This window comes from Brassica napus, chromosome C8 (assembly GCF_020379485.1).
Source record: "Brassica napus cultivar Da-Ae chromosome C8, Da-Ae, whole genome shotgun sequence".
In the NCBI taxonomy this organism is placed as follows: domain Eukaryota; kingdom Viridiplantae; phylum Streptophyta; class Magnoliopsida; order Brassicales; family Brassicaceae; genus Brassica; species Brassica napus.
The window spans coordinates 45,401,828-45,414,046 of NC_063451.1; the positions used below are offsets into that span (position 1 = coordinate 45,401,828).

General features: G+C 38.4%; 2 protein-coding genes across 3 annotated transcripts; both read right to left on the reverse strand.

Moving 5' to 3' along the window:
- Nucleotides 1-1,220: 1,220 nt before the first annotated feature.
- Nucleotides 1,221-3,136, reverse strand: LOC106414895 (eukaryotic translation initiation factor 5B-like). Of its 2 annotated transcripts, XM_013855477.3 has the most exons (7): nucleotides 2,966-3,136; nucleotides 2,812-2,881; nucleotides 2,228-2,710; nucleotides 2,039-2,161; nucleotides 1,815-1,946; nucleotides 1,635-1,705; nucleotides 1,221-1,454 (listed from the first exon to the last, which is right to left on the reverse strand). In XM_013855477.3, the coding sequence occupies exons 1-6, from the start codon at nucleotides 2,983-2,985 to the stop codon at nucleotides 1,640-1,642; spliced, it is 894 nt and encodes a 297-aa protein (XP_013710931.2). In that variant the 5' UTR covers nucleotides 2,986-3,136; the 3' UTR covers nucleotides 1,221-1,454; nucleotides 1,635-1,639. The 2 variants fall into 2 exon arrangements, with proteins under 2 accessions (XP_013710931.2, XP_022563803.2); XM_022708082.2 differs by lacking the exon at nucleotides 1,221-1,454 and having other exon boundaries at nucleotides 1,509-1,705.
- Nucleotides 3,137-3,973: 837 nt separating this feature from the next.
- Nucleotides 3,974-7,734, reverse strand: LOC106414900 (E3 ubiquitin-protein ligase UPL5-like). Its single transcript, XM_013855481.3, has 5 exons — nucleotides 7,395-7,734; nucleotides 7,263-7,302; nucleotides 7,103-7,172; nucleotides 4,984-6,330; nucleotides 3,974-4,901 (listed from the first exon to the last, which is right to left on the reverse strand). Exons 4-5 carry the CDS (start codon nucleotides 5,327-5,329, stop codon nucleotides 4,588-4,590), a joined length of 660 nt encoding a protein of 219 aa, XP_013710935.1. The 5' UTR covers nucleotides 5,330-6,330; nucleotides 7,103-7,172; nucleotides 7,263-7,302; nucleotides 7,395-7,734; the 3' UTR covers nucleotides 3,974-4,587.
- Between the last annotated feature and the right edge of the window lie 4,485 nt (nucleotides 7,735-12,219).

The window sequence follows — 12,219 nt, forward strand, 5'->3', positions numbered from 1 at the left end:
TTTAAATTGCATATGATAAATTTAATTTGTTTTTCTAAGTTCATGTTGTAATTAAATTAGATTTTGTTGGTTTGAGTTGAAAAAACCACTAACATTTTTTTAATGAAAACACAAAATAAATAAATAAAAAATTTAAAAATGTAATGGTTTATATTTATTATTTTGATTTTTATTTCATTTTGATATAGTTGAGGAAATCTAAATTAAGAATAAGTAATACTCTTTTAAAGAGTTTCAAATTATAATATAATTGCACTAATTATCTTTCTCACGATAATAAATTAATCCAACTCCAAGATAAATAATTTGAAATATGATCTAATGTCATAGAATTATAAAAAGTTGTATTTAAAAGTACTATATAAATAGTTTCAACCAAAGTTAAATAAAAAAATTATAATGAAATTTGATTTAACTTTTAGTGTTTTAATAATTTTGTTTTGTACGCTATTTTAGCATTTGTTGAACTCTGTTTTATAAAAAAAAAATATTTGCTGGAAATTTTTTTCATGCTATTTGAAAATATTTTTATAGATTAAGTTTTATAAATTAATAGAATATTAAATTTCTAGCAGAATTTTACATGACTTGCATACCACATCATATCAAATAATTTACTTCAAATAAGTTAGAGTGAACCAAACCGTAATTTAACCGAAATAACTTAAAGATCAACCAAACCGCATATAAATGTTTTCTGAAAATTTGTTTTTCTCTTCAAAGACTAAACTAAAAGAAGCAACCAATTTCCTAATCATTTCAGTGTTGGTTGTATTGTCGCTGCGTATTAAGAAATCTCCAATCTCCCTACATTTTTTACTGTAAATGAACTGAAATGGAGTAAGAAAATGATCCAACTCAACTTCATATATTATTTCATAATCTAGTTTACTCCATAAGTGGAGTAATCTATTTTTTTTGTTTGTTCATTAATTCATTATGAAGTAAAATATAAAATTGAGTTGGAGTTATTTCACTCTATATTCAGTTTTGGAAGAAAAAAAATGGAGTTTTACATTCAAGATATTTTTAGTATTTGTTTGATGTTGTTGATGATCTAGAAAGTTGAATTGTAGCGGATGTGGTACTTTAGAAGAAAAAAAATTAATGTCTCATGTTGTTTTAGTTTGTTTGCTATAGTCCAAAATTACAGATTCTTGTTTTCAGGATGAAGACTAGACGTGTAAGAAGTTTGTACAATTTAATCAAGTTCAGTTTTATTGTAAAAAGATATTTGATCGATGCAAAAGAAACAAACGATCTTTAAACAGCATCGACAAGAAATAGCGCTAAAACTTACTCAACTATTTTATAATCTTATCATTTGGCAATATAAGTAAAAGTATTAGCACTAGGCTAGGCAAATAAAGCATAGCAAGTGATGAAAGAGTGAGCGATAAGATAGCAATGGGATGGCGAACACTCAACTGAGTCCCCTTATTGCGTGGTCTCTCCTGTTATATTCAACCATTTATTTTCAGTATATAAGAGATGCGAGACACGTAAAATAGGAGGATTTCATAAAATACATAAACTATATAAAAAGATCAGATAACTAAGAGCGGCCAGCTTGTTCAGATTTTAAATGGAAAGTTGGATGTTGTTGACAAACGAAAGACCAACATTAGACATACATATATTACTTGATATTGAGAACGCGTTTGAGATCAGAAAGCACTTTCATGTCGCTGAAGGATAGTTTATCCTGCAGAAGAAGAAAAAAAATCAAACTTGAGTTAATTAACAGAAAAGAATGGTTGAGAAAAGGATAATATATAATTTGAATAAGGTAGATTATGGGGTTAAAGGTGGACCTTGTGATGATCTCGGAGGGCAAAGAGAGATCCCCTAGAAATACGAGTGACAAGGATATCATCACTAGTGTCATAATGGCTTCCAAAGCTAAGTGCTTGTCTCTTTTCTTCCGGGTTTGATGATGCAACAATCTGTGTGTTTAGCAAAAAAAAAAAAAAAAAAAAAAAAAACCAAATTTTATTTATTGATTGTTTTGAATGATAAATAAAAAATAATTATCTACCTTGATAATGACGGTATCGCCTAGACTAGCAACATCGACGGGTTGGCGGTGTTTCTCAATCCATGCAATACGTCCTAAATCCAGACAACCAGCAGTCCGGACATAGGATATGGGAACTCCTACCTGAAAACCAAATAAATGATTTGAATTAACAAGTGTAAAAGAAGCTTGCAAATATGAATAGTTGACCTTAATGAAACCCTCAACAACTAAGACACCGAGGACAATAGGGTCTTCCTTGCTGAACACAGCTTTGGGTAAGATGCTGAGGATGCCTGGGAAGATTGCTTCATCCTCCATTATAGGGTCCTCTCCCAGCTCTTCGATATGTTCTTTGAACTGGTAATGCAGCCTTTCAAGCATACCACCACAGATGACTTTGACTTGCAACTGTTCCGCAAGTTGAATTGCCTCAGGAGTAACGTCCACATCAAAGGCCAAGATAGTGGAGAAGTAGCGTTTCCGGTCACTCATTTCAAAGGCCTTCCAGATCTCCACAGGGGTGATCGTTCCTAAGTCCAGAGCTCCAACAGGAATCTTCACGGTCGGGGATTCCAAGAACTCGACCAATTCATTCAAGGAATAAGTGGTAGAAGCTACAGCAAGAACACCCTCGCCACTTCTCTTAAAATCCATAATATAGATTTCTTTTCCAAAGCTTTCAGACTCCTCCTTCAACAACAGCAACAACATAGACGGGGGTAAATATAAATCCAACAAAATCTTTTTTTTTTTAAAACTCAAAATTAAGAAAACTGGAATCCAAAATTTACCCTCCCAGAGCTTTCTTCTCCAGAATAATTAGGTATCGTACCAACATCTCGATCCATTAACCTAGTCACACTTCCATAGGAAAAAAAAAACAACGAATCAAATCACTGGAATTCAATTCACTGAATGACAAATTTAAAGGCAAAAATATCATACTCGTCACTCCGATTCGCCATGAATGGTTATTGTTGGTCGGTGAAGAAATCCAGCGGCGGAAGGAATTTATTTGTCTGACGATGCACTTTCCCCTGAACTATACTACTACACACAGTTTTATTAAGGCCCTTGGGCCCAACTTCCAAGTTTACCTATGGCCCAACAAATCCATTACCCAATCATATAGGTAATGCACACCAACCGTATGATCGAAAGATACAAGTGTTTACATAAATGAATATATTTCTGTTGATTGTAAAGTAACCAGAGATACAAGTGTTTACATACCCGGTACAAGCCGGTTCTAACTAAACCACTATCTAAATGTGTAAACCGAGTGGAAAATTTGCTGATGGAAAAGAGACTCTTAAGGTGTGGGAACCTCATCTGGTGGTGTGTTCGCTAAGCTAACTTAAGTGGAATGGTGTGAAGACAATGTTATGTCATCAAGATGCTTCCAAATGGCTTCTTTATGGTTTTCGCACCAGGTTGCAGCGAAAACAGGCAAGTGTGGGCCACGTCCAAGTGAAAACATGAGCATATACGCTGTTGTGGTTCATTGGTTTGGATTGTTCAAGGATTTGATACTGATAGCAGAACAAACATAAACATACATACAGTGCTGGGTTACCATGGTTGAAAGGACAATTGTCGCTGGGTATGAGGATACTCTTATCATGTTGCAGCGGAACACAAAAGTGATATCTGACTTGTCAATACACCACCAACACAGTGAAATTGGAACTCCTACCAAGCCTCTTTTTTCAGTGTCCAAGGTGTGGATAGGGCCAAAGACATCCACAGAAAAACGTCCAAGTGAGAAAAGGCTTACAAGAGGAAACAGAACAGCACCACACTAAACAAGAGAAACTTTTGAAGTGTTAAGTTCAAAGACAAGCGCTTTTGCTTCTGGATGACGGGGCAGTATAAGTTTTGAAAGAGTTGCTGGCTATTTTACACAGTTTCTATTCTTAAGTGGCTTACTCTTCTAAACGAACAAGATCGGAATAAGATCAGAATATTCTGTATTCGGTCATCAACTAAATATATAAAAGATAAAACTTCCTGTCCATTGGGATGTACCGTAAGTATTCAACCAAAACATTACTAGATAACGTCAACCACAAACAAATTTGTTAAGGCTAGTCAGACTAAAAACACCATTCTAACATTACTTTGATTCTCATTGCATCCCAAATCCTCTGCAGTTTTCCTCTTCAGCGACAAACTCAAGCCAAAACTTCATGTTCTCAAAGGTGTCATATGGTGGGAGTTTGAGACTATACAAACATGTGGCAGATGTTGGATATTCTTGTTCAATTTTCAAAATCTGAAGCTTTCTCGATAACCCCCCAATTCCTCCATGCGGTAAATAAGAAGTCGATGTCCAAAACTTCAGTAAGTTCATCTGCTGTTCCTTACTCATCCCCTCAACTACTTCCCAAAACCACAAAATCTGTTTATCAGTGGCTTGATATCCATAGCCCTCTCCTCCATAGATTGTATGATTTTTCCAGTCTTCTATCCTGATTCCAACTTGATCTCCCCCAAAAATGAGATCCAAATCTTCCAAACTCAAGACTTGGAAGAATGACTTATGAGGTGAAGAACCCAAAAGCAAATCAGTGAACCCCTTTGCAAAAAAAGATGACTGTTTGGAGATAGTCTTCACACAGCTCCTCTAAGGAGTAGACATTTTTCCCTGTCTGAATATCAATCTCAAATGTCAAATCTTCAAGACCATGTCCTTCTAACATTGACTTCAAAGTCTTGTGCAGCTCTGGTTCAGTTTCTTTTATGTCTTCTAAGCAGATTACCACTCCAGCAAGATGTAAGAAAAAGGCACTGTCGAGAAACACATTCAGTTGCATGTTGTGGATCAGTGAAAGACCCATCAAACGACCTGCAAACTCAAACTGTTCCCATTCAACGAATACTGCATTGGATGACAAAAAAATCAGGGTTAATTTTGGTATCAATTATTACAAAGCCTCTAATCAGGGTTAACGGTTACTTACTTGGATTGGGAGAGAATCTTCTTGTAAAGTCAGAACATGGAACATGGAATGGATGAACAACTTCTACTTCTTCCTCAACTTCTACTTCTTCTACTTCTACTTCTACTTCTTCCTCAACTTGTACTTCTTTAGAAATGAAAATCTCATTAGATACAAGCTCGAACCATTCCCGAGTAACGCCATCCCCGACGCCTTGTTCATCTATAAACTCTACAGAAATCCCGTGTTGGAGTGACTCAGAGCTTGCATCACTTATTTGCTGGAACGATTCTGCTAATAGATTATCCCTGTGAATTCTGATAATCTTCTTGTTGAAGTGATTCGCGTTAGGAACCATCATCAACATCGCTAAATGCCTCCTAGCTTCGAAGTTAGTCAGCTCCTTCTACTCATTTAACCACTGGTGGTTAGTACCCTTCTCTGCAAATCTGATGACAAGACTGCAGAGTGAAGCCCTTCTAGTGCTTAGAACACCAATAAGTTCTTCTTTACGAAATTTGTAGAAGCCACTAGACAAAGCAATAACAGAGAAATGACGTGACGTTAACTGTGATTCATCCTCCAAAACTTTCCCCAAAGATGTCAATAGTTCAGCAAACACCTCAGCATGTGTCATATTTTCAAGAATGGTAGTGTTCTGAAGTAGAATAGCTACCTCGATACTAAACGAGACGACAGCCCTTGTAATGAACGACTTCATGCCCTCGCCGCAGGTGGAGACACAATCTGACATGGATGCGAACACATTCCAGCAGGCCAAGTAGAGGTTCTTCTGGGGGCGGACTTTCTTAAGCAAGCTACAGAATCTTTGGCAAATTCTTCCTTGAAGGAAGAGTATAACATGGCAAGAGCCGTTGGAACTGAGGAAGCTGTAGATATTCAAAAGCTAACTTGTCATCGTACCAAGGAATGTTGTGAAAGAACAAGTTGAGCTTGTCACTGATTTCATCGTTGTCAACACCCAGTCCTTGGTACACTCTGCACACAGTGTCAAGAAGAGAATCAACCGCAGGCCAGGGATTAGGACCAACAATCAGAAACACCAAAGTGTTCTTTTCTATGGAGCAATCGCAGAGAAGCTGGTGGCTTTGTAACTGTCTACCGCCGTAGACTAATGCGCACTGCTCAAACCCTGGAATCTTCTTATTAATCTTGATTCTAGCCATTATATCACTCACTCTGTCCCTTCTGCTTGCTTCAATCAAGATAACATCTCCACTTGGTAAAACCTTAAGGAAGAAACTGAACCCTGAAGAAGAAGATGGCGATGAAGGCGACGACATCTTCCACGTAAGAGTATTTGCGTGTGATACATACATCTTTTCCTGAGTTCCTGTTACCAATAACCTGAAACAAACAAACAAACAAAAGACATCAATTAGTTAGATTAAGCTGACTAGCAATCAAATGAGGCTACGAGAAGAGGGCAACTCTTAACTACATACACACCCCATTGGGTTGGATAAGCAACACGCATATATGGTTAAATTATTATGAACATTAGACTTCTTCTGACTCAGAACAAGAAAATAAATAAGAAGAATCACACGGCAAAAACCACAAATAAAAAAGTCTCATGGCTTGGCTTGCTAAGTTTCTAGTCCATAAGTTATATATATAATATCCATATAAAACACGCAACCCAGCAACTATGTTTACCAACACACACATTTTTCTTGTCTAGCCTCGTAAACTGATGAAGTAAACCAAGCATATCCAGTAACTACTTTTCCCAAAAAAAAAAAAAAGAACTGTAATCTATAAGTTACACATGTCGGAAGCAATTCTTACATAGATCCCATTAGAAGTTGGGCATTGAACAAGCACAGGGATCATGAAAAGTACCTGATTACCACCATATAATAATAGAATGTATATACATCGACACAAGTGTGATATCAGAAGCAAAAAACACGAGACAGATCATCTAAAATTAGATGGAATCTCTAAGACAAATAGACAGACATGGCAGCACGGAGAAAACGATGAAATGATATACAAAAAGTTTATTGGATTCATTACTGGAATTCGAGCTAAACAACAAGTCAGACATCATGATCAGAAACGAATACAAAGTCCATTAACAGTTGAGTGGTTGAAAAGGAGTTAAAAACTTAACCTCAATGCGCAGAAGTGAAGCTTCCCTAACAGCTTGATTCGGATCGTTTAACATATCTCAAGTAATCTGTCTGATAAACAAGACAATGAAAAGAAAAAAAGAAAGATCATTTGACAGAAAGCCAATCAATACAGCCAAGAAACAAATGTTGACTTTGTACCGGAAAGGAGTTCGGTGGATGCATAAAAGACCAAGGAAACCTTAAGGAACAAAAAGAAAGAAAGTGTTACATCAAAGTTGTCAATGGCAATGGAGGAAGTTATAATAATACTTAACAAGTTTATGATCTCACCTCTCCATGAGAGTTGTCAACAAACGCAAGCCGCTCCACCACGGCAGCGCGTTCAAGTGAAACGCAACTCTGAATTTTCTTTCCTTTCCTTGAGGAGATCCAGACAACAAACAACCAGCAAAATTCACTTCCGTCGGACTTTCTAGAAGCTTCCAGTAGTTGGTTCCGCCGCTCCACCTCCGCCTCCATGCGCTTCTTCCATGACCTACCACTCCCCATCTGGCTCTCCTCCCTTCGGATATCGTATTACCCTATCGGAACTATAGTAAACATACCAAACCGAATCGATGGACTCAACGTCTCAACGAACAGAGAGACTGTATCATTCTGTTTACAAAGAAAGAGTAAAGACGACTAGTTGACTTTTAATACATTTGAAGAACATAAAACGGCAACGTGTTGTTAGCTAAGCTGTACCTGTACTATCATTATGTTTTGGTCCTAACTTAACCGGAGATCGCGATTCATCCGGTTCAATCCAGTTTCGTTATTGACAACACATTTGAACCGCTCACAACAATTCTTTTTTCTTTTCTTTTTTTAATTAAACTAAAAATTCCAAAATTAGACGAGTCTGTCTGCAATTATTAATTTTGGGATAGTTAATTGTCGACTAAACCAAATGTAATTATAAACTTTCACTAGAGACCAACCTGTCTGAGTTTAAGGGATGGGGGGAGATATTCAATGGCGAATTTATTACGTTTCACATTTGCTCCTTCGTATTTGCAAGTTTTCGGTTTTAGCCCTAAAGTTTCCAAATGTGAATAATTAACCTTTTGAATTTGCAACCAAAACTTATTATTATTCAGTATCCAGCCCCTGTTTTATAAAATTATGTAATCAAAATGTAATATTAACAACTAAATGTAATTTAAAATGGTTATAATTGACTAAAATTAAATGCCAAGACTCGAAATGTGTAATTACACTCTAATAAAGGAGATGAAATGTCTAATTATTTCATTATTTTATAACCAAAGAAAAATTCCTCACTTTTTTTCACCTAATGAGGATTGGATCAAGCGTGAGATTCTAAGTTTATTGTCGACCTTGCTTTGAGTTAATAATATGGAAGAATCGTAATTATACAGTTTAGTGCTTCTGTTGTATAGTTTCGTCGACTATTATTGAAATATAATTCAATCCTTAGAAAGTTAATGTACTATAGTGTTGAATTGTTGTGTAAGGTTCATGTGTTTATACATCTCAAGGTCAATTTCCGACTTGTGTGTTATTCAAACGGTTGCGTTTGCATGAAGATTAGACAAAGTATGTAGAAATGTGATCAGTTTCCTCACAACTAGAATTGATTTTGGTAGTAATTTGTATGACACGTGATAAAATTGGTCAGATCAGTTTAAACTTGAACCAACATTTTCAAAAAGAAAAACGTCTTCTCTAAAAAAAAGGATTTGGGAAAAAAGGAAACAGGGAGAGATTTGAACTCAGGACTTGCCCCCACCAACACAATAACCGCTGGACTACATTGACTTTCAATATTCGTGAGACAATTAAAAAGGTTATAATTATTTCTCTACTTTCTCCGGTTATACCGGATTGAACCAAGAACACGGTGAAGTGGTCTGATCAAATGTTTGTTTGTTCTTGTCTCAAAAGTAGTGGCCTTGACTGTAAACGAAACGAAAAAAAAGCGGCACTTCTCAGCTAAATCCTCTCCTTGGTTCTCTGAACGCACAGTCTTCATCGAATCAGTCACCATGATCCTGTAATAATATCAAGTACTCTGTTTTTGTATATGAAAACTGTAATTCGTTCAATGAAAACAAATGGCTGTTAAAATAGTCTTACAGAGAAAACAATGAACTCCTACAAATAAGCAACTACTTGAACAAGCTTGGACCTAAAGACTCGGTACTGACTTCGTGCTAAACGCACTACTATTATTAACTTAAACAAATAAACACGACAAAGACCAATTCAAACTTCAACGACTTCAAACTTCCAACGGCTCTCATCTCTTTGATTTGCTCCAACAAACCCTCCCTAAACTAAACTTGATCCTCAAGTTTCAGCTTATCCTTAGCTGAGCAAATCCCAAGCTTGATTCTCATCTTCTCGAACACTTCTCTGCGCAAAGGCTTCGTGAAAATGTCTGCAACTTGTTCCTCTGTTCCGCAATGCTCCAAACTCACTTCACCTTCATTCACCAAGTCACGTAGGAAGTGAAACCTTACCCCAATATGCTTGCATCTCCCATGAAACACTGGATTCTTTGATAACTTGATTGTGGAAGTGTTATCGCAAAGAATGACTGTGCTTCCATCTGCTTCATACCCCAGCTCCTTCATGACTCTCTTAAACCAGATAGCTTGACACGCACATGTTGAAGCAGCCACATACTCAGCTTCGGTAGTTGACAACGTCACAATGGGTTGCTTCTTGGAGCACCATGCCACTGCTGCGTTGTCTAGCAAGAACACATAGCCTGAGGTACTCTTCCTGCTATCGATGTCCCCTGCGAAGTCACTGTCAGTGTAGACAAGTAACTCTCCATTTCCTTGTCCATCGTACCAAATACCAAAATCAGCTGACCCCTTCAGATACCTCAACACCTTCTTGACAGCTTGCGCATGTAGCTTTGTGGGACTTGCCATAAAGCGACTCAGAAGACTTACAGAGAACTGAAGGTCAGGTCTCGTGGTTGTGATGTACATGAGGCTTCCAATCATCTGCTTGTAGAGTGTTGCATCTACTCTTTCTCCTTCCTTATTCATATCAAGCTTCTCTCCTGGTAGCATCGGATTGGCAACTGGATTGCAGTCTTCCATGTCAAAGCGCTTCAGGATCTCTCGAGCATACTTCGCTTGTGATATGTGAATCCCAGTTGACATCTGATGCACTTCTAGCCCCAGAAAGTACCTCATCTTACCAAGATCAGTCATGTTGAATTCTTGTTGCATTGATCTCTTAAACTCCATCATCATTGTGAGATCACTTCCTGTGTAAATCAGGTCATCGACATAGACACTAACAATCAAGATGTTACCTTGATCATTGACCTTTAAGAACAACGTCTCCTCGTTCTGTGACTTAGTGAAACCAGACTTCATGAAGTACTCTTCAATGCGGCTAAACCAGGCCCTTGGAGCTTGCTTCAACCCATACAGTGCCTTGTGGAGCTTGTAAACTTCATCTTCTTGTCCCTCTACCACATATCCTTTCGGCTGCTGTATGTAGACATCTTCTGTGAGTACACCATGGAGAAAAGCAGACTTGACATCGAGCTGGTATATGATCCATCCTCTCTGTGCTGCAGTAGACAGAATAGTTCGTATAGTATCCATTCGAGCAACAGGAGCATATACCTCAGTGTAGTCGATTCCATGCTCTTGAGAGTATCCCTTCGCTACCAGCCTTGCTTTGCACTTGATCACCTCTCCAAGCTCATTCAGCTTTGTTTTGTATATCCACTTCACGCCAATACACTTCGCTTCATTAGGTAGTGAGCAGAGCTCCCAAGTTTGATTCTTCTCGATGGAATTGATTTCTTCATCCATTGCTTCTCTCCACTTTGAGCTCTTCTCTGCTTCCTCAAAGGTAGATGGATCTGTTGAGTTCATCTCCACCATGTTAACCTCTTCCTCTTCATCATCTATGTTCTCCACGACATGAACATAGTCCCTTAAGTAACTTGGAGGCCTTCTGATTCTTCCCTCCCTGGCTTCCACCGTATGCTCATTCTGATCTTCTTGTGGTGTCTGACCATTATCATTTCCTTCCTCACCAGCGTCACCTTCTTCATCACTCTCTTCCCAAACCAGATCATCACCACTCCAGGTCAGAGCTTCCTCTGCATCATGATCCTTCTCCCAGTCCCATCCTTTTGTCTCCTCAAATACCACATCACGACTCGTCATCACCTTCTTGGTCTTTGGGTTGTAAAGTCTGTAACCCTTAGACTCTTCGGAGAAGCCAATTAGAACACATGGTGTGCTCTTATCATCGAGTTTGGTTCTTCTCTGATCCGAGATGTGGACATGTGCAATGCATCCCCAGACTCTGAAGTGTTCCACGCTTGGTTTGATTCCACTCCAAGCTTCCTGAGGTGTGATGTTCTTAACAGCCACGGTAGGGCACCTATTAAGAACATAGAACGTCCATCTCACCGCCTCTGTCCAGAAGACCCTTGGTACCTTCTTGTTTGCGATCATGGACCTGACCATGTTCATCACAGTGCGGTTCTTTCTCTCTGCAATCCCGTTCTGCTGCGGAGTGTAGGGAGTGGTCAACTGTCTCCTGATTCCTTGCTCCTTGCAGTAGTTTGAGAACTCCGTTGATATGTACTCTCCTCCCCTATCAGTTCTCAGACCTTTGATGTGTTTCTCAGTCTCTGTCTCCACCATCTTCTTGAAGATTTTGAAATGATCAAAAGCTTCTGATTTCTCATTCAGGAAATACACCCACCCCTTCCTACTGTAATCATCAATGAAACAAAGGATGTACCTCATTCCACTGTTGGATATGGGACTGATGGGACCACATATATCAGAGTGGATGAGCTCCAACACTCCTTCTGCTCTCCATGAGCTCTTCTTAGGCATGGGCTTTCTCGGTTGCTTCCCCACTAAGCAATCTGAGCAAGTGAACTTCTGAGCTTCGAAGTTTGGGAGCCCTCTCACCATGTTTTTACTCTGCAGTGTCTTCATTCCTTGGTGACTGAGATGACCATAGCGCTCGTGCCACAGTCTTGCTATGTCATCAGTTGTTGTCTGCAGGCATCGACGTTCACTGGATTCTGCAACATCTTTACCTTGATCAATCAGCATGAACATGCGATTTGCACTCATCTTACTTTCTGCTA

What these genes read in the sequence shown, in the direction of transcription:
- LOC106414895 (XM_013855477.3), bottom strand. Translation starts at nt 2,985, where the DNA reads ATGGCGAATCGGAGTGACGA. An exon ending in ATGGCGAATCGGAGTGACGA is followed by an intron (nt 2,882 to 2,965) that starts GTATGATATTTT and finishes TTCCTATGGAAG; the next exon opens with TGTGACTAGGTTAATGGATC. An exon ending in GAGAAGAAAGCTCTGGGAGG is followed by an intron (nt 2,711 to 2,811) that starts GTAAATTTTGGA and finishes CTGTTGTTGAAG; the next exon opens with GAGGAGTCTGAAAGCTTTGG.
- LOC106414900 (XM_013855481.3), bottom strand. Translation starts at nt 5,329, where the DNA reads ATGTTGATGATGGTTCCTAACGCGAATCACTTCAACAAGAAGATTATC. An exon ending in AAGATTCTCTCCCAATCCAA is followed by an intron (nt 4,902 to 4,983) that starts GTAAGTAACCGT and finishes CATCCAATGCAG; the next exon opens with TATTCGTTGAATGGGAACAG.